This window comes from Chlamydomonas reinhardtii, chromosome 5 (assembly GCF_000002595.2).
Source record: "Chlamydomonas reinhardtii strain CC-503 cw92 mt+ chromosome 5, whole genome shotgun sequence".
Taxonomy (NCBI): domain Eukaryota; kingdom Viridiplantae; phylum Chlorophyta; class Chlorophyceae; order Chlamydomonadales; family Chlamydomonadaceae; genus Chlamydomonas; species Chlamydomonas reinhardtii.
In genome coordinates, this window is record NC_057008.1 from 2216536 (window position 1) to 2234489 (window position 17954).

The 17954-nt window shown below is 62.4% G+C and overlaps 4 protein-coding genes across 4 annotated transcripts; 3 read left to right on the top strand and 1 right to left on the bottom strand.

Moving 5' to 3' along the window:
* The first annotated feature begins 44 nt into the window (after positions 1-44).
* CHLRE_05g234656v5 (uncharacterized protein) lies at positions 45-9794 on the top strand. The gene is made up of 19 exons (XM_043062221.1): positions 45-542; positions 792-861; positions 1031-1252; positions 1671-1947; positions 2110-2396; positions 2593-2640; positions 2841-2952; positions 3200-3306; positions 3524-3550; positions 3762-3832; positions 4085-4222; positions 4428-4489; positions 4647-4693; positions 4831-4879; positions 4999-5054; positions 5256-5355; positions 5564-5602; positions 5856-6039; positions 6340-9794. The coding sequence occupies exons 1-19, from the start codon at positions 196-198 to the stop codon at positions 7529-7531; spliced, it is 3435 nt and encodes a 1144-aa protein (XP_042924784.1). The 5' UTR covers positions 45-195; the 3' UTR covers positions 7532-9794.
* Positions 9795-10654: 860 nt separating this feature from the next.
* On the top strand, positions 10655-13541 carry CHLRE_05g234657v5 (uncharacterized protein). The gene is made up of 2 exons (XM_043062222.1): positions 10655-12031; positions 12343-13541. Exons 1-2 carry the CDS (start codon positions 11162-11164, stop codon positions 13180-13182), a joined length of 1710 nt encoding a protein of 569 aa, XP_042924785.1. The 5' UTR covers positions 10655-11161; the 3' UTR covers positions 13183-13541.
* Positions 13542-13571: 30 nt separating this feature from the next.
* Positions 13572-15854, bottom strand: CHLRE_05g234658v5 (uncharacterized protein). The gene is made up of 3 exons (XM_001700592.3): positions 15510-15854; positions 15222-15313; positions 13572-15039 (listed from the first exon to the last, which is right to left on the bottom strand). The coding sequence occupies exons 1-3, from the start codon at positions 15524-15526 to the stop codon at positions 14051-14053; spliced, it is 1098 nt and encodes a 365-aa protein (XP_001700644.2). The 5' UTR covers positions 15527-15854; the 3' UTR covers positions 13572-14050.
* Positions 15855-15976: 122 nt separating this feature from the next.
* On the top strand, positions 15977-17946 carry CHLRE_05g234659v5 (uncharacterized protein). The gene is made up of 2 exons (XM_001700619.2): positions 15977-16302; positions 16474-17946. Exons 1-2 carry the CDS (start codon positions 16129-16131, stop codon positions 16942-16944), a joined length of 645 nt encoding a protein of 214 aa, XP_001700671.2. The 5' UTR covers positions 15977-16128; the 3' UTR covers positions 16945-17946.
* The last annotated feature ends 8 nt before the right edge of the window (positions 17947-17954 follow it).

Sequence of the window (17954 nt, forward strand, 5' to 3'; positions counted from 1 at the left end):
TTGAAGTCTTAGGAGGGCTAATCCGAGCTCCCGCAAACGCAATCCTCTTGTCGCAGCGTGCCAATTATGGTTGTGCGGCTGCTGACTGGCGGTCGGGGCCTGGGAGTGGCCCTGCTGGCGATGCTTGTGCTTGTTGGCAAAAGTTCCGCTGCTGCGAACTCCAGTTCAGTGGTCGCCAGAAATGCGACAGAGCTCATGGCAGCACTGAAAGACCCGGTCGTCACACGAATTCAGCTGGCCGACGGAGTCGTGAACCTGCTGGACGGCGTGGGCAGCCCCGTGACCCTGGGCGCCAACCGGAAAGTAGAAATCGTTGGCAGCGTACGAGTTCTGCAGCAATTGGACAGCGGCACAGCCTGGCTGCGGCCGGATGCGCTGCAATACGCGAGCGGCATTGACTTTGGACAGGGTGGCAGCGCCGGAATGATTCGCCTGGCGGACAACAGCAGCCTTGCTTTCGTTGACCTGCTACTTTGGCACAGTCTTACCTCCATTATTGGCTATGATGTGTCGGTGATAGCGCTGGCGACGCCAGGGGCAAGGTGAGCTGGCGAGTGGCGGATACCATGGCCGAATGCGAGGTGCGGCAGGCTTATCGCCAGCAGCATATTGAAAAAGCCATGGCTTGCGAACGGCCGTGTGCCGTTCTGGGGCGACTTAGTGAGTCAGCAGTACGGGTTGGGCACGCAGGGAGGGGGTACCTGAGTGCCCAACCCCCTCCCTGTGCACTCGCGTGCTCATTCTCCCCTCGTCACGCCCGCCCGCTCCCCCTTGCTCCTCTGATCGTCCAGGGTCAGCGTAAACTTCACTCGCACAATCAAGCTGCGGGATGGATGCTTGCCACTCAACATCTTCGTGCAGGTAAGCCGTAAGCAGGGGCGCCCCCGGCCGGAAGCCGTGGCGACCAGCATTTCCTGCCTTCAGCGTAACGGAAATAGCCCTGAACAAACCTCATTCCAAGCTTCTGCCTCATTCCCGCCGTCCACGGCTGAAAAATCCTGAAATCCGTGCTGCATATCTACGTTTGCAGCACGTCGCGGCGTACGTGCGCCTGAACGGCAGCGCTGGGGGCCAGGTGGCATCGCTGGAGCCCTTCTGCTACGCCAACCCAGCCAACGTGTCCGTAAGCCAGCTGGGCACACCACTGGTCACCAAGATCAGCGGCGGGGGCAGCAATGTGACCACAGTACTCCTCAACAGCACGGCCAGTAGGGGCGACCGGGTGCCGGTCACGTGCGTTTCGGAGATTCTGGTGAGAGAGGCTTTGACTGGCAGCAGGTTGGGGTAAGAAGAAGGGTGCTTGATGACGGGGGGGTTTCGGCAATCCGTCTGAAGCAAGGGTGCATGTGCATGCATCATGCAAGCCCCGCCAACCCTTGCGGCAGTACACGTGTTTATTACGTTCAACGCGACAAGGCGTGAAGTGCGTCGGGTCGTGAAGTGCGGAAGGGGGAGGGTGCATGTGCGCGACGTGGCCGCCACACACCCGCACTTAGCTCAGACCCTCGCGATATTGCACCTGCGATTTCATGTTGCGATGGATGCAATGAGCATGCTCTGCTGTATCCCGGGTGTTATTTGTGCGAACGCATCCAAATGCATGCTAAGCGACCTGCCCGCCTTGTTTTCCTACTGCCGTCCTCCACCCCTGTCTACTTCCTCTTCTTCAGGCAACCACGGACGTGGCCACCACGATTACCCGCCCCAACGGCCAGTCGTACAGCCTGTACGAATTTCACAGCGCCTACTGGTGCCGTGCCTACGCCAGCATGTCCTGTTTGAGCGCCAGCGGCCCGGAGGAGTGCGTGCAAAACCTGTTGGCCTCGATAGTGCCGCCCGGGAACGGCAGTAGCAGCGGGAATGGCACCGTCAAGGATGGGGCGAACGGGGCCTCGGATGGCGGTAGCAACCCGCTCACGGCCATCCTGCTGCCGGCGGTGCTGACGGGTGAGTGGTCCCCAGCAGAAAGCGGCTTGTTGTGTGGAGTGCGTGCATATGGACTTGTGCGGGCAGCGACCTGCAGATCGTGGGATGCTAAGGTGCACGCATAGCGATGTCGCGGCCACGTAATCTGCTAATACTTTACAAAACTAATACGGTACTTCACAGGTGTCATCACGCTCGGCTTCATCTCCGCGACGGTGTGGTGCTTGCACCGGCGTGGCCAGATGCAGCACGACTCCAAGCGCGGCAGCTCGTTGGGCCTGAGCCCGGCAGCCGCCATTATGGCCGCTGGCGGCCACGGCCCCGGCAGGGACCCCGAGGCGGGCGGCGGCGCAGCAGCGGGGGGTGGCGGCGGCGGTCATGCCTGGCCGGGCGGGCGTGTGGGCAATGCGCTGGCGCGGCTGCTGCCCCGGGGCGTGCTGCCCCGGCAGAACAACTGCGCTCTCTCGCCGGTGGGTGGACGGATGAGGATTGAACTAAAGGAGCGGGACGGGCGGTGAAGGATGTCGTGTCGCATGCCTGCGTGGCTCGTGCAAAGGTGCCAACTGCTGTGCCGTTTTGCATGCACCGGCTCCGACTTTGTCCTGCACCGCTTTACCGCACACGGCCGTGCACCGCTTTACCGCTCTCTTGTGGTTTGATGCGCAGGGCTATGTCCCGGTGGTGAGCAGGGAGGCGCTGGACCGCATTGCCAAGGTGCGTGCGTCATGTAGTTAGTGCGCGCATGGGAGTGGTGGGTGGAGAGGTGTTTGTGAGTTGGGTACATGATGTTCTTTTGGAGGATGGACGGCCATACACGGGGATCCGGCGCCTCCTCACTGCCTGCCACTGCGCCCCTGCTGTTAATAATCCTGCTGATCCCAATGCTGCTGCTGCTGCTGCCGCCGTACGTTCAGGTCCGGGCCGAGCTGAGCAGCAAGATGGTGGTGGCCTCCAGCGCTGACGACCTCAGCGACGTGCGGGGGCTGCAGCTGGTGGGCAAGGGCACATTCGGCCGAGTGTACAAGGGTGAGCAGCGCTGCGAGCGGGGGACAAGGTTGGGTAGGGCGGGTGACTGGGCTGGCCCAGGCACGTCAATTCTGGGACCAAGGCCCGCGGGCAGTCGCAACCGCATGGGAGGCAGATGGGCGGGCGGCGGAGCGTGGTGAGGCGGAGGTTGCGCTCGTTTGTGATCCTTCCTCCCTTACCACTTGTACTGATTGCATCCACGCTCATGACCTAATGCCTGTCGAAACTGCTGCGCGTGCGTGTGCAGGCGAGTGGAAGGGCGTGACTGTGGCCCTCAAGGTGATCAGCGTGCCGGTCAGCCAGTACGGGCAGGCGCAGTGGCAGCAGGTGCTGGGGGAGGCGGCCATCTCCACGGTACGTCACACGCGGCCGTGATGAGCGTGGGAAGCATGAAGAATGAGTGCCGTGTTCACATGTGTGTAATCCGTGTGGGAACGCGTGCGGTCGTGCTTGGGCAGGAGCGCGAGCGGTGGGAGAGGGAGCTTTGCCTATCTTGTTGCGCCCGGACGCGCCGGACGATCGTTACCATACTTAATTGTGGCAATGGCCCATTTTCACATATTTTTTGCAGCTGCTTAACCATCCATGCGTGCTCCAGGTGCGGGCTTATGGATGTGTGGGGGGCTGGGGCAGGGACGGTGCCGGGTGCCCACGACTGCTCGATCGCGACACGGCACGCCGTGGCAGGAAACGTCGTACATCCGGTATCCGCCAAGGCATGCATGTGGCAGGCCCACACATATTACGTCTGGAGTAACCCGACACCGGACATCGAGACATGCCAATAATCTTTCTTACTCGCCTCACAGACATACTCTGTCGCCCTGTTGGAGTACTCCCCGGCACGCAAGCCCGCCAGCGCCGCCTCCGAGGACGGACTGTGAGTGCCTTGGGGCTGGATGGCTTGTACGCGTGCGCATGCTTCTTTGTTGTGTATCGCCTTTGTGCACATGTGACGGCGTCGTGCTTGGATGTGTTACAGTGAGGCGGTGGCAGGCGCCCCCAACACACAAGCAAGTCGCTCATCACCCACCCCCAGTTTGGCTTCGTTTGATTTAAATCGGGCTGGTATTTACAACCCCGCATACACACGTCTGATCGCCCGTCCGCCACCATGTGTCTGGGTTTACAGGGGCGGCTCCGCCAATGCCAACGCCAACGGTGAGGGCGGCGCGCCCGTGACTGCCGCCGCCGGCAACGGCAATTCTGCGGACCACGCGCTCCTGGATTCCGATATGTCGCCCTTCTACCAACTCAAGATGGTGTCAGAGTGAGTGGCGACAAGGGAATAAGGCTTCCAGATGACTGCACATGTGTGCGTACTGCTCCGCTCGCTCGGTGCGTGCTCGTAGAAATACCTGTAGGAGAGTTAGGTTGGCAGCCGTTTCCTGTGTCCCTCGCACAGCAGCACTAAAAGCCCCCTTCCAGTATTGAGGTGAATGGTGCCGTTTCGCCCGTGTCCCACGTATGTGCAGGTTTTGCGAAGGAGGGTCAGTGGTGAATGCGCTCAAGCGCATGCGATTCTACGACTCTGTGGGTGAGCAATGCGTTCTATGTGCCGATCATTTGCAGTCTACTGGCGCCCTATGTAGAAGAATGTGTTGTGTGCTGTCTTGCATGCTGCAAACCCCGCGTACTCGTAGTCGTCACAATCCGCGTCACCTCCTGCCCTCCCTCCCTCCCTTAACGTGCAGGCGGTGGCGTGGTGCGGCTTCCCGCCATTGTGGACATTGCCAGCCAGGTGCGCATGTGTGTGTGGGGGGTGGGGGGGCTTGCTTATCTACGTATCGGAACAGCTAGAGTTTGCACCATCGCATGCTTCGTTCTGCCCTCTATATCGTAAGATGCCCCTATGTGCTCCGTGTGCTTGTTTCACAGGTTGCGAGCGGAATGGCCTACCTGCACAGTGCCAACATCATCCACGCAGGTAGGCGCGCTCAGCGGTGTGCATTTGAATATCTGAAGTTAAGTTACGGTTTGCGTTTGGCCAGCCCAATCACCCTCGCGGCCTCGCCACACACGCATTCCATGCGCGTATCCCCACAGACCTCAAGGCTGCCAACGTGCTACTCAAGCAGCAGCCCGGCAGCGGCCGCCTGCAGGTGCGTGTGCGTGATGACGCACCCCTCAGGTGCCGACCTGGTGTCAACCCAGCTCCCCCAAGGCCTTGCGTGTCCTATCTGCCCCATGCACCGCCACCTGCACCGCCACCATTCTGACTCCTGCCCTGCCTCCTGACCTGCACCAACTACCACATCAACACATGCTTGATCCCTACCATCAACGCACCCACGCACGCACAGGCCAAGGTGGCGGACTTCGGACTGTCGTTCCGCATGGAGGAACCCGAGGCCACCCACGTGACAAAGGGCCAGCTGGGCTCCATCACACACATGGCGCCGGGTGAGCTTGCTTCCTTGCTTGCTTGCTTGCTCGGAGCAACCTCCTAGTTGCTTGCGTGTGGCTAGACAGAACAAGGGAGTGGGGGTGAGGGGGGCATTGAGCAGGGTTAGAGCGAGGGACCTGCAGGCAGCCTAGGATTCTCGGCTCTCAACCCATGTGCATGCCTTGGCTGCTCTTTCCTGTGTGCCCCCATGCTGTGTATGTACAGAGGTTCTGGTGCAAGGCCGCGTGTCCAAGTCCTCAGATGGTGAGCGGCCACGCGCGTGCTGCCCTGTCCTTTCTGATGAGCGCCAGGCCCGGGCACGCAAAGGGGCGGGAGACGCGGCGGCGCCGCGGTGCGCTTGCCCCTGCACCCAGCATGTATGCCCAGCCTGCCCTTCTGGGGGCACCAACCAAGGCACCCACCACCACCCGCACCAACCGTTTCCTTCCCCTGGCTCGTGAACTGTGTCAGCAGGTCCCCCTTGTAACCAATGCAATCTTCCCCCTCCGCCCTGCAGTGTACGCCTTCGGCATCCTGCTGTACGAGCTGTACACGGGGCAGCACGCCTACTACGACATTCCGCCGCCCATGCTGGCCTACCACGTGGCCACCGCAGGGGCGCGGCCGATGTTGCCGGCGCACTGCCCCACCGCCTACCGCGCCCTGGCCAAGGCGTGCTGGAGCTCCGACGTGCCGACCAGGTGGGCGCGTGTGCGGCTGTACAGAGTGACTGGGAGGGAGGGGCGGTGGGGTTTCGAGCAGGTGTCCTGGCCGGCGGGAAATGCCTGTGGTTACCGTTGTCACCGAGTTACAGGGCTGGGTGCGTGCGTGATGGGCCACCGCGTGCGCCTGCATGCACATACATTTTCTTACCGTGCTGTGTCAGTTCCACCTGGTACGGCGTAACGGCGGCAACATGCTCGATCGGTGTCCCTCACATTGCATCGGTGTCCCTCACATTGTGCTACGACTGCTGCCTCCCACACATACCGTATGTACAGGCCCACCTTTAGCCAGATCTACGAGGTCCTGGTGGCTTTGGCCGATGATGTTCAGAAGTCGCTGGCAAACCCCGCCCTGCTCAAGACAGGCAGCGGCTCTGCACGCGGCGGTGGCGGCGGCGGCGGCGGCGCTGGGTCCGTGACTGTCGGCGCGGCGATGGCAGCTGAGGCCGCCGCAGACGCCGCCGCTGCAGCGGTGGTGAAGGCAGGCCTGGCTGCGCCAGTTGTGGCAGCAGCGGCTGCGACGCCCGCGCCCGTGGTGGCGGCGGGTGCGGGCACGCCGCCTACTGCTAGCGACGGCACGGCGGCGACGGCGCAACCGCAGCAGCAGCAGGCGGTGGCGATGGGGCCGCCGTCTCCACTACCGCGGGCGCCTCCCGCCGCGATGCTGGGTGCGGTGGCAGCAGTGGCGGGCGCTGGCGTGGAAGGCGCTGCCGCGGCAGGTGACTCGGTGATGCCGGCGGCAGCGCGGCAAGGACGGGAGCTTCGGACGCTGGAGGCGTACCAGGAGGGTGCGGGCTCTGATGCGCTACTGGCGGTGCCGCTCCCGCCGCTAAGTGACGGCGTCGGCACGCACAGCACCTCTACGGCAGCGGGGTCGCATCAGCAGCTGCTTGGCGGCAACGCCAGCTGCGGATCCTTCGTCCCGCAGCACCCGGCGCGGTACCCCATGCCGCCCGAGAGCTCGTCCATAACCGGCGGCTCGCCTGAGCAACAGTCACATCTGCCGCAGGCGGCTGTTGAGGAGGCAGCAGCAGCAGCAGCAGCAGGCGTCGTCCCGGCGGCGGCGGCGACAGCGCCCGCAGCAGCAGTCTCAGGGGCGGTGGTGCCGGCAAGCAAGGCGTCCGCGGCGCAATCGGCCCTGCAGCAGCTGCAGCAAGGCCACCGGCAGCAGCTCTCCCTCCTGGCGCCACTGTCGCGCAACCAGCACCCGCAGCTGCCGCCGTCGCAACCAACAGCGGCCGGTGCGGCCGGAACGCCGCGGCAGGATGGGGACGCGGGCTGGCAGGCACAGCCTTTGGACCTCCGACTGGTGGGCGCGCCAGCAGCAGGCGGCGGTAGTCCTGGCGATGGCACAGCAACCCTGCACAATCCGGCTCGTGAGGATGCCCACGAGATTTCGTTTGTGGGTTCATCACAACCGTCCACGCAGCGCAACGCGACGTCCATGAGCTACCCGACTGGGGCCTAAGGCCAACACACCGCATGTTGCTCCGTGGCCCCTGTGCATCCGGCGTCCTGCTGCCAGCCTTATCATTTGCAAGCCGCGACGGTGAGCGTACGGTACCGCACGCACGCAAATGGGTACCGCAACCTGGGATGGCGCAGGGGCATGTCATGCAGCTGGTATGACCACGTCTACAGCAGCTGTCTAGGCAGAGCGTCCCATCGTGACTGGCATCAAAGCGTCGGGATCTCGGCATGTAGACGAGCATTGCAGAGGACATGGTTACGTATGCCCATCACGCTTGCGGGGTTTAAGCAGCAACAGTAGCAGCACGTATCTCCATCGGCAGCACATGCGCACCCACACTGAGCGAGTGGGTGGGGGCTCGTTTTGGTGGCGACGACGCGGGCCAGCCAGTTCGTGGCGTGTGCCTGACACCGGCTACAGTACTGACACGGCCTGCTGCGGTTGGACCAGCCGATAGCAGACTGCGGGTCGTGCGTGTATTAGCCGCGTTAGCACGCGTTTCCTTTTATGTGCATTGCAGCAGCAGTGCGTTACGTACAGCAGTTAATACTGGTCTCGGACAGATACCTCACACGTCTAGGGCGGGATCAGAGGTCGTGCTATTTGCTCAGGAGTTTACGCCCGTTCTGGTGGGAGGTTGGTTGAGAGTGCGCGGCATTAGCTTGTATTGTACTATTCTTCTATCCAGTACTACCATCGTGTAAAGGGTTGTATCGCATTACATTAGTATGCACATCATGGCCTGCTATGCACTGCACGGCTGCATGTCAGTCGGCGGCGGTGTGGGTGGGGTTGAGCTGGCGACGGTCAGGGAGCCCTCGTTTTGGGAGACTGCTACATGTCTGTGATTTAAAGGTGAGCCTTACGCAGCAACCGTTTGTTTGATTAAGGATGGAAAGGGCAGGATACAATCAATGGATCAATGGAGACTGCAGGCTACGCCCCTTCATTTGGGCCGCGAGCAGCCGTCCCTGTCAAGCGACAGGGTTTCATTGACGCACTGATGATGAGACACATGAGAGGATACTGCGTGGGGGTGGGAGGGGCTGGATCACGGACCCGGGGCGTGCTCCTATAAGCTGAGCCGTTGGCCCTGATGCCAGAGGGGTGATGTGATGGGCCGATAGTCTGATGCATGGCAGGTGAGATGCCTTCTGCTGGCAGGTGCAGCGGGTAGAAATCCCAATCGCCGCTGCGCATCGGCACTGGGGTTGGGCTTGAATGGCCTGTGCGACTGCATTGTGCACCGGATTGCATCATGGGTATCACTGCTTGCAACCTTGGCCAGTTAGACACCGGTCAAGTCACGCCAGCAGTTTTGCGCCTCAGTTTTGCGGGGAAAGCATTTTGGCAATAAGATTTGCATTGATGTGGAGCTAGCAGTCGAAGGTTGTGCGAGTAGACCGAACGGCAAGCGCTGATGCATTGATCATGTTGAATGCACAATGGGGTTTTCTTGCAGCCTATGAGACATACCGGTACATAACCATACCGGTATCCGCGCTCGGGACTGGATGGAAGGCTGGACGATGGCACACTAGCAGGCGCTTCAAGAAGGAGGCGCGGGGTCCCGCCCGATGGTTCTGCGCTGGTGCAACGCAAACCTCGGCAGTGCGTGTGTGATGGGACAGGGTTCAAGGCAGGTTGGCGAGGTCCCGTAGGGTGCAGCCGATGCCCAGACCCGTAAGCAGACAGCAAACAGTTTGCAGTGGCAGAGCAGAAGTGCACGGCTGGTCGAACGCCGGCGTTACTGTACCTCGGCAGTGCGTGCACATGCACCTGGCAGATGTGTGAAGCAGAGTGGGATATATGGGACATGAAAAAGGCAAAGCAAGTGCCTAATGTAGTTGCGGCCGGATAAACAACGTGGGATGAAGGGCTGTGTGTAGCCCATAGAGGTTCGGGCGCAGCTGCAGCGCGGCGGTATATATAGTACAGGCCTCCCTGATCCTGTCGGTACTTGAACCGTACGGTAGTGAGGTACCAGGCACTTGCGGGGATTGGGTGGGTGGCACCGTGGCGGTTACTAACAAGGCGAATCAGATATCAGCAATGGAAGGTGTGCAAGAAGCTCACCAGTCCACTGCCTTGAGGTGCTCTTGAGACGGCCGGACGCCCGGACGGGATACACACCGGGGGCTTGTCGCAGGGCAGCCTACAGTTATCGAAGATGCTTTAAGGAAACGAAATGCCGGAGGTACCTTCTGCGGTGGACTGGTCAGTTACTAGCACGCGTGAGCGCATGTAAATACATTTCATCCGCACATGTCCCCCACATTCAACACATTCGCACTACCACGGCTGTGCTCTCTAGCGCTGGTGCGCATGAATTCACGTCTAACAAGGCTGCCGATGCACACTGTCCAATCGTCACACGGCAGAGAGTTGAGCGCGGGGTGGGCTGGGTCGACGGGGTTTCCACGGATAGGATCCCGCCTGTAACCGAAGTCTCAGGACAGGACCGCTGATGGCACGGAGTGGTAGTGTTTGTCAAGAGGAGTCGATTGACACCACTTTGGTATAAATAGAGGGGTTTTACCCCTAAATAACAAGGTTTTGTCCGCGGGGGGGTCGGTCGTCCCCTCAAGGGGGGGCCCGGGGGATTTCGGGGCATGGGGTCTGGCACTTTGTTTCTTAACCCCCCCTGCTCCCAGTTCCCGCGACTTCTGTAACCGCCGCGACAGCGCTGCCAAAGTGCCAAGACCGACCTCCTTGTCGTCCGTTCGTGAGCAGGACTGGGCACCATGCTGGCGCCGACACACCGTCCGTCTTTCAATCAGGGCCTGCATCTTCGGAGAGCGGCAAGAGATTACCGCCAATGCAGGCCCTCGGGCGAGAAAGATTGGACGTTTCCGAGGGTGCATTCTCGCCGCGTGGGGCTGCTACGGCCCCCGAATCTCGCCAACTACCCCTTTCCGGGGGGTGGGCTTGGGGGCCGGACCCAGCCCCCACACGTTAAAAACTAGGCATTTTGGGGCCCCTGGATGCCGTGGGCGAGAACGTGGTTGGGGCCCTTCTCGCCAGCGGCGCCGGCCTACCCCTGAAAGATGCAGGCCCTGCCTTCAATCCTTGCCTTGGGGCCAATTTGCATAACCGATGGCTAGTGCACTGTTCACTGGAGTAAGGCCGCTATAAACGAGCTATTCCAGCACGATTCTGAACTTCTGAGCCCAGCTGGGCATGAACAGCTTTCAAGGGCGGCGGCGGGGGGGGGCAAAGAAACAAGAGGGGCCCTGAAACACGACGGACCGCCCAAGCTCAAATTATAGACGCTACGTAATTCTGCCTTGTTCATGCAAACTGCCAAGCTTGCCCATGGCCATTAAGCACGCACAACACTGAGCACAACAAAAATCACGGCCCTGGCTAACATACGACCTGAGAATAACCTAATTTCTATTGTATGGATTACGTATGACTGCGGCACTCGGCAGGGTCAACCTGCGGCTGCACCGAGGCCGAAGACCTGAATCGTCGGCTGCATCCGGCGGAGCGCCAGCGACGATTCTCTCTAGCACCAGGATACTATCGTTAGCTGCCCATAACCTTCGATTTGCTGTCGTCAACTGTTTACGGCGGCCAGCCTGTGGGGTCGCGACAAGGAGTGCGGCGACTTCGCACGCAGCCATGACCGGTGCCGCAGCGCCCGGCCGGGCTCCCCCGACGAGCAGCGAGCAGCCCACCGTCACGGAGGTCCTGACGGTGTCTCTGGACTTGAGCATTGACAGCGGCGGGCTGGAGGCTGCTAGCAGGGACCGCCGAGGCAGCGGCGGCGGCGTAGCTGGCGAGGAGGCCAGCACCTCGGGACGCACCGCCACCACCACCGCCACCAGCGGCCACGGCGCCGCCGCTGCCGCCGCAGCGACTCAGCTGGCAGGCCACCCCGCCATCGCCCGCGCCGCCTCCATCCTGGCAGAGGGCGGCGTGGTCGCTATCCCCACCGAAACCGTGTATGGCCTGGCGGCCAACGCGCTTTCCGCCGAGGCTGTGGGCCGCGTCTACGCCGCAAAGAACCGGCCCGCCGACAACCCCCTCATCATCCACGTCTCCTCCCTAGCCATGCTCGCCGGCCTCTACCCGCCCGGCTGGGAGCTACCCCCCATCTACGAACCCGTGCTTCGCGACCTGTGGCCGGGCCCGTTGACCGTGCTGCTACCACGCAGCCCGCTCGTTCCCGACGCCGTCACCTGCGGCCTTCCCACCATGGCCGTACGAATGCCCGCCCACCCCGTTGCGTTGGCGCTCATTGCCGCCTGCGGCTTCCCCCTCGCCGCACCTTCCGCCAACTCCTCCGGCCGGCCCTCCCCCACGCTGGCCAAGCACGTGGCTGCGGACCTAGGCGGCGGCGTGATCCCGCTGATCCTGGATGGCGGCGCCTGCAGCTGCGGGGTGGAGAGTACAGTGCTGGACGCGCTGCGGTCGCCGCCCGCCATCCTGCGGCCCGGCGGCGTGACGCGGGAGGCGCTGGTGGGGTACCGGGGCCTGGAGGCGCTGCAGGTGAGGGTATATGGAGCGGGTGAAGCGATGTTGGGGAGGATGTCGGGAAGATTAGGGGTGGCGGGTGTGTGTGTGTGTGTGTGTGTGGGGGGGGGGTTACATTCATGATTAGTTAAGGAAGTGGTACACGGGGGGGGGGATTAGGGGTGGGGGTGGTAGGTGTGAAGGGACGAGGTTGCTGGGCCTTCGGTTGGGTGCTGCCGCGTGGAATTTTGGGGAGAAAGTGAACACATCCCCACCCCCATCCCAACTGCAACCCCCACCCAACCCAACCCTGACCCCGCGCCACCCGCACATGCGCTTGCGCATAGGTGTACCGCAAGGACTTCACGGACGCGGCTCTGGAGGCCGCCCCCACCACCCCGGGCATGAAGTACCGGCACTACAGCCCCACCGCCCCCGTCATACTGCTGGACCCCAGCCCGCCGGCTGCAGCCGCTACAGCCGCAGCAACAGCGGCAGCGGCTGCTGCTGGTGCTACAGCCGCAAATGGCGCCGACAGTAGCCACAGCAGCAGCGCCAACGGCCATGGCAGCGGTGATGGGGAAGGGTTGGGGGAGCGGCTGCGGCAGGCGACGGAGGCGCTGCTCGCCGAGATGGCTGGCAGTGCCCTTGAAGGCTGGCGCCCCATCCCGGCCCTCGCCGGGTCTGTAGTTACGGCCAGTAGCAGTAGCAGTGGCAGTAGCAGTAGCGGCTGCAACGGCAGTAGCAGTCGCTCTGTGCCTCTGGACCCTCCCACGCTGGAGCTTGCGTCACGGCTGGCCGGGGGCGGGGCCGTGGGCGTGCTGCGGACCAGTCTGGCGGGGGCACCGCCGGGGCTGCTGCAGCGGGCACCGCAGGCCAAAACGGCGGCAGCAGCTGCGCATAGCCAGGTCGACGACGGGGAACGCGGGAGAAGTAGTGGCAGTGGTGGTGTTGGTGGTGGGGAGGGGGCCGGCACGCGCGCTGTTGCTGCACAGCGTGTGATCGAGTACGTGCTCGGGCACGTGTCTCGACCGGCAGAAGTGGCGACGGAGCTGTTTGCGGGCCTGAGGGCGCTGGACGAGGCGGGGTGCGTTGTCATTGTGGTGGAGGGTGTGGCGGACGAGGGTGCGGGCGTGGCGGTGATGAACCGTCTGCGCAAGGCGGCCAGCCGGGTGGTGCACGTGTAGAGACGCTTGAGGGTGGTGGTGGGTTGTGGGAAGCGGGGGCGTGAGCGGTGTTGGCGTGCAATATCAGAGCCTAGGGAGGCTCAAGGGATTGTGAGCCGTGCGCCGTTTATGACTGGCTAACGTGGCGCCACACATGGATGGGGCGTGTTGGCATGCTGGTATGCTGTACAGGGCTGTGTTGTGCATTACGTGAGGTGATACGTCAAGATGGCCAGGGGATGTTGGAATGCTGGCGCAACGGCGTGCAGGACTGCGGATATTGCTGCAACGGCACGGCCCGCCTGCGCAGTGCAGACTGCGGTCTGCGGAGATGGCCGGCAGGTGTGGGCGGTAGGCAAGAATTGTAATTGTTGTATCGCGGACGGCTTGGCGCAAGGGATTTCTCAAGGCATCAGCATGAGTTAACGCAATCAGAGCCACAGCCGCACATGCATGGACGCCAACAGCCACAGCCCTTGCGCTTTGACGATACATGAGCAGATCTCAGTCGACTAGTGGCTCACTTGGGTGTCCACCGGACTTCACCAACCTGCCTTACCACTGTCCCATCGCACACCATTTCCACCGGAAACTGATACCACCGTTCATCGGTCCCAAGAACGCAAGCTCCAACCGGCCACACCGGGCCCCGCCCACATTTTATACCACCTGGAGGCCTACCAAGTTTCCCTCCACAGCACGCATCCGCGTTCACACGCCAAGATAACTTCAATGCTGGCGGCACTTGTTCAACGGCTCCTACCTGTTGGCCCCATCGCCCATCCTTCAACGCAAGCCACCTGCTGCCACTGCTCAAGCCTTCACGCCTCGACACTTTCAGCGCGCGCACACACACGGTAGCACACGGGCTGCATCGCAGTGCACAGCCTCACTGAAATGGGAAGGGCATGGGCATTCCGTGCGGCATGCCACCCATGGCCCCTGCCCCCATGCCCCCGCCCATGCCGCCGCCCATCGGCCCCCCCGGCCCCATGCCGCCCATGGGTCCCTGCATGCCTGGACCACCGCCCATGGGGCCACCGCCCATCATTGGGCCGCCAGGCCCCATGCCTCCTGGCCCCATGCCTCCTCCTGGCCCCATGCCCGGGAGACCCATCATCGCGCCCGCCTGACCGCCCGTGAGCACATTGAACATCGCCGCCATAGCCATCTGCTCCTGCTGCTGCTGCTGTTGTTGCTGAGGGCCGCCGAAACCAGGTCCCATGGGGCCGCCGCCTTGCGGCCCCATCCCCATGCCGCCCATGCCCATTCCGCCCATGCCCATCGGCCCACCGCCGCCGCTAGGCATCTGCTGCTGTTGCTGCTGTTGCGGCATCTGCGGCTGCTGCTGCTGTTGCTGCTGCCCCATGGGCCCACCCATCACCGACATCACAGGCGGCTGCTGTGCGCTGTTGGCCTGCTGCGCCATGCCATTGATGCCCATGCCCATTCCCATGCCCATGCCCACGCCGGGCCCCATGCCCTGGCCTTGCTGCGGCTGCTGTTGCCCCATCATGCCCATCGGCCCAGTCTGCGCCTGATGTGGCTGCTGCTGCTGCGCCTGCCCCATTCCCATCCCCATGCCCATGCCGCCCTGCTGCTGCTGCACCTGCGCCGGCGGCGGCGGTGGCAGCACCTGCGGCTGCTGCTGTTGCGCGTGCAGGCGCTGCTGCTGCCCCTGTTGCTGCTGGGCCTGTTGGGGTTGCTGCTGCTGCGAGTGGGGCTGCGGTGACCCCATGGGCCCTGTTGATGCTGCCGCCACCGGGGTCGGGGCCGGCGCTGTGACCTCTTGCTTGGGCCGACCAGCGGTGCGCACCGCTTCCGAGTTGAGCAGCTGCTGCTGCGCCTTGCGCGTGTGCGTCGCCAGCTCCTCCTCACCTGCGCGTTAGCAATAGAAGACCAGTTCCACATGTAGCTATGAAGCAGTTACAAATCCAGAGCCACAAAAGGTGGTGGTGCCCCTCCTGCAAGCTGCGAAGGACCTGCTCTTGGCACACCAAATTTGCACCGCGGCAGTACGAAGTCAAGGGCCCCGCACTGCCAAGCAATCAAGCACTCACTCTTGAAGAGTTGCAGTGTCAGCGGCGAGATGAACACCTTGCTGTCCCGGGACTTCGGTATCCGCTCAATCCGGGATATGGAGCTCTGGCAGCTGCAAGTGGCGGAGCGGGGCGCTCGGTCAAGACTGAACCACGTGTGTCATTTGGCGAAACCCCCGCTTGACCCCACCTCTTGACACCACCCAGCCTGGGAAGGAACTGGTGTCCAAGGTAGCAGCCCTAACACTGGCACATTACACATTACTGAAATGTTTCGGCCTATGGCTGCCATTGCCCCTCAGCACTTACACGAAGCAGGACCCCATGTCCGTGGCACATCCCAGGCAGAAGGCGTGCAGACAGGGGAAGACTTTGGCGTAAACGGCGATTGGGAACTGACAGGACACGCAGAAGTGCGTTTTGTGGCCTGGCCCGGGCTCATACGCTTTCCCGCAGACAAGTTGCCCGCCAAGAAGAGATTGGCCTTGCGCCGGAGCCTGGTGCACGCCCGCCATGCTCATGACGTTGCTTGATCTATGGTTTATGTGCTACAGCAGATTAGCTCGGGGGCGATTATCATTAGCTTGCATTCGGTCAAGGCCAGGCGATAAAACGGAGACCTTACGGTGTTTGTGCCCCGTCCAAAAAGGTAGGTCACTGCGTCAGTAAATGTAAGTAACATACTTCTTCAAGCAGCGCGGCTGGAAAGCCTTGCCGCATGCATCGGTCCGATGCCCACAATCCCGGTCTCACCGGCTTCTCGCGCTGTGAGTATTGTAAGTAGAATGTGTTTGCGGGTTAGGGATCAGCTGCTGTAGTGTCCTGGAGTCCGCTTTGGCGTTGTCATCAACACCACGCTGCTTACTACTGTTCGTTCTTAAATCGGCAGCACTTAATACTAGCAGCTAGGGGTGCGCAAAGTAACGCGATGGCAACAGAGGGCTCGGTGCAGGCGGTCAAGTCGCTCTTCGTGACGCTGCGGAGAGGCTTTGCAGGCACGCCGTGGTTTCACCGACGTGTACTTGAGTCACTAGGCCTCAAGTACCGCCACCAATGTGTGGAGAAGCCCAACAACTCGTCCATACGTGGCATGCTGTCAAAGGTGGGCGCGGTGGCAGGGCTACGCGGAGCGCTGGGACCGCTGTGAGGGGCCCGGGGACGAGGGGCAGCACCCCGCGTGGATTACACCATATGCATGTCGTGCTGGCGTGCCCGCGACGCCAAGCCTCTTTGCCTGCTCACACAAAGTTGACCTACAAACCACCACCTGCAGGTGCCGCACCTGGTTGTCATTGAGACGGACCGCATGCGCTACCTGCGCGAGCTGAAGGAACACTACCAGCAGCTACCCCGCGAGCCCTGGGTCCTGCACCACGACCCCCCGCTCCCCGCAGCAACCCCCTCCAACCCCTCCAGTCCCCTCGCCTCCACCTCCTCCAGCGACAGCGACAGCACTGAGCTCCTCACGCCGGCGCCCCTGCCGCCATCGGTGCCGGCACAGCCGCGGCTGACGCCGTTTGCGGCGTCGCAGCTGCGGGAGCATGTGGAGCCGGTGGGGTTAGAGGGCTACCGCGCGAACAAACAGCCGCCGCTGCCGCCGCGCAAGTACTTCCAGGAGCAGAGTCGGCGGTGGCGGGCCAAGGTGCTGACGGAGCGGGGCGTATTCAGCGCGGATGCCTGCCGGGAGCACGCGGAGGCGATCCGGCCCAAGTCCTACCGGCGGCGGACAGGCATCCGGGACTAGGTGGCCCGCGAGGGAGGTGCAGCCGGCCTGCAGGGTGCTTAGGCACATGGCGCGTCCAGGACTGGGCTGTGGTGGGCATTCGTGACTTGCGAGCCCTTGGCATCTGGTTGGGGAGATCGACACAAAGCACATGCGCGCTTTTGGCTGGGCCGCAGACAAGTCAGCAGGTGGAGCCGAAGCAGGGCCGAAAGCAGGGCCGCAGGCGGGGCGTCAGGATTTAGACGTGGGGGGAAAGAGTTGTCGACAGTGCGGCGACAGTAGGCCCGACGTGGCCGGATGCAGTGATGGGGACGTGCGACTTGGAAAAGTGCATGGTGGGCTGTTGGTCCTGCTGGTCCTGAAAGGTGGTGCCACTAGGCCGGTCGGTCCTCCAGACTTGGAACCTAAGAACGAGCCGTGTGGGCCCAGCCTTTGGGCAGCTGGGCAGAGGGCACGTGGCAATAAGCAGGCCAGCTAAGACACTTTGGCAGCTACGGCCAGCGGCGTCGTAAGGCTGGACATTGTACGAAGGCAGATACATGATGCGGCTTCTGCTCCCGTGCTGTTTAGTTGATGGGAGGTCAAGGCACTACGAACCATGTAGAGTTCAATGGATGGACGGTTGGCTTGCATCCACTGAACTAATTGAGTCGGGCACTCGGTAGTGCCTGAAATAGCGCCTGAATCGGTCGAGGCGTACGATAGTCTGTGCGGTCATGATGGCAGGATGTGCCACGGTATGAAAGGTTTGGCATGCCACAGGTCCACCCCTGGGTCCACTGCAGCACTGAGACTAGGTCACCACTCACCCGGCATCAGGGATTCAGGGCGCCCAGCAAGACTGAGTGGCTGATGGACATGGGGCTTGTGACGCGTGTTTGTGTGGCGACATGGACGACGGCTGCTTTCCCGGGCAATGTGGAGGCGCTGGCTGTAAGCGGCTGGAGTGCTGGACTAATGGACAGTCTGACTTCGGCGAACCTCGCCTGTCGCTCCCAATCCTGGGTAAATGGGTTGAATTGATGCGATGC

Excerpts from the sequence above, each read along its gene's own strand:
- CHLRE_05g234658v5 (XM_001700592.3), bottom strand. Across the intron at positions 15,040-15,221 it reads GACACTGCAACTCTTCAAGA|GTGAGGAGGAGCTGGCGACG; the intron begins GTGAGTGCTTGA and ends GCTAACGCGCAG.
- CHLRE_05g234659v5 (XM_001700619.2), top strand. The coding sequence starts at position 16,129 with ATGGCAACAGAGGGCTCGGTGCAGGCGGTCAAGTCGCTCTTCGTGACG. Across the intron at positions 16,303-16,473 it reads TACGTGGCATGCTGTCAAAG|GTGCCGCACCTGGTTGTCAT; the intron begins GTGGGCGCGGTG and ends CACCACCTGCAG.
- CHLRE_05g234657v5 (XM_043062222.1), top strand. The coding sequence starts at position 11,162 with ATGACCGGTGCCGCAGCGCCCGGCCGGGCTCCCCCGACGAGCAGCGAG. Across the intron at positions 12,032-12,342 it reads GGGGCCTGGAGGCGCTGCAG|GTGTACCGCAAGGACTTCAC; the intron begins GTGAGGGTATAT and ends GCTTGCGCATAG.
- CHLRE_05g234656v5 (XM_043062221.1), top strand. The coding sequence starts at position 196 with ATGGCAGCACTGAAAGACCCGGTCGTCACACGAATTCAGCTGGCCGAC. Across the intron at positions 4,223-4,427 it reads CAACTCAAGATGGTGTCAGA|GTTTTGCGAAGGAGGGTCAG; the intron begins GTGAGTGGCGAC and ends ACGTATGTGCAG. Across the intron at positions 5,603-5,855 it reads CGTGTCCAAGTCCTCAGATG|TGTACGCCTTCGGCATCCTG; the intron begins GTGAGCGGCCAC and ends TCCGCCCTGCAG.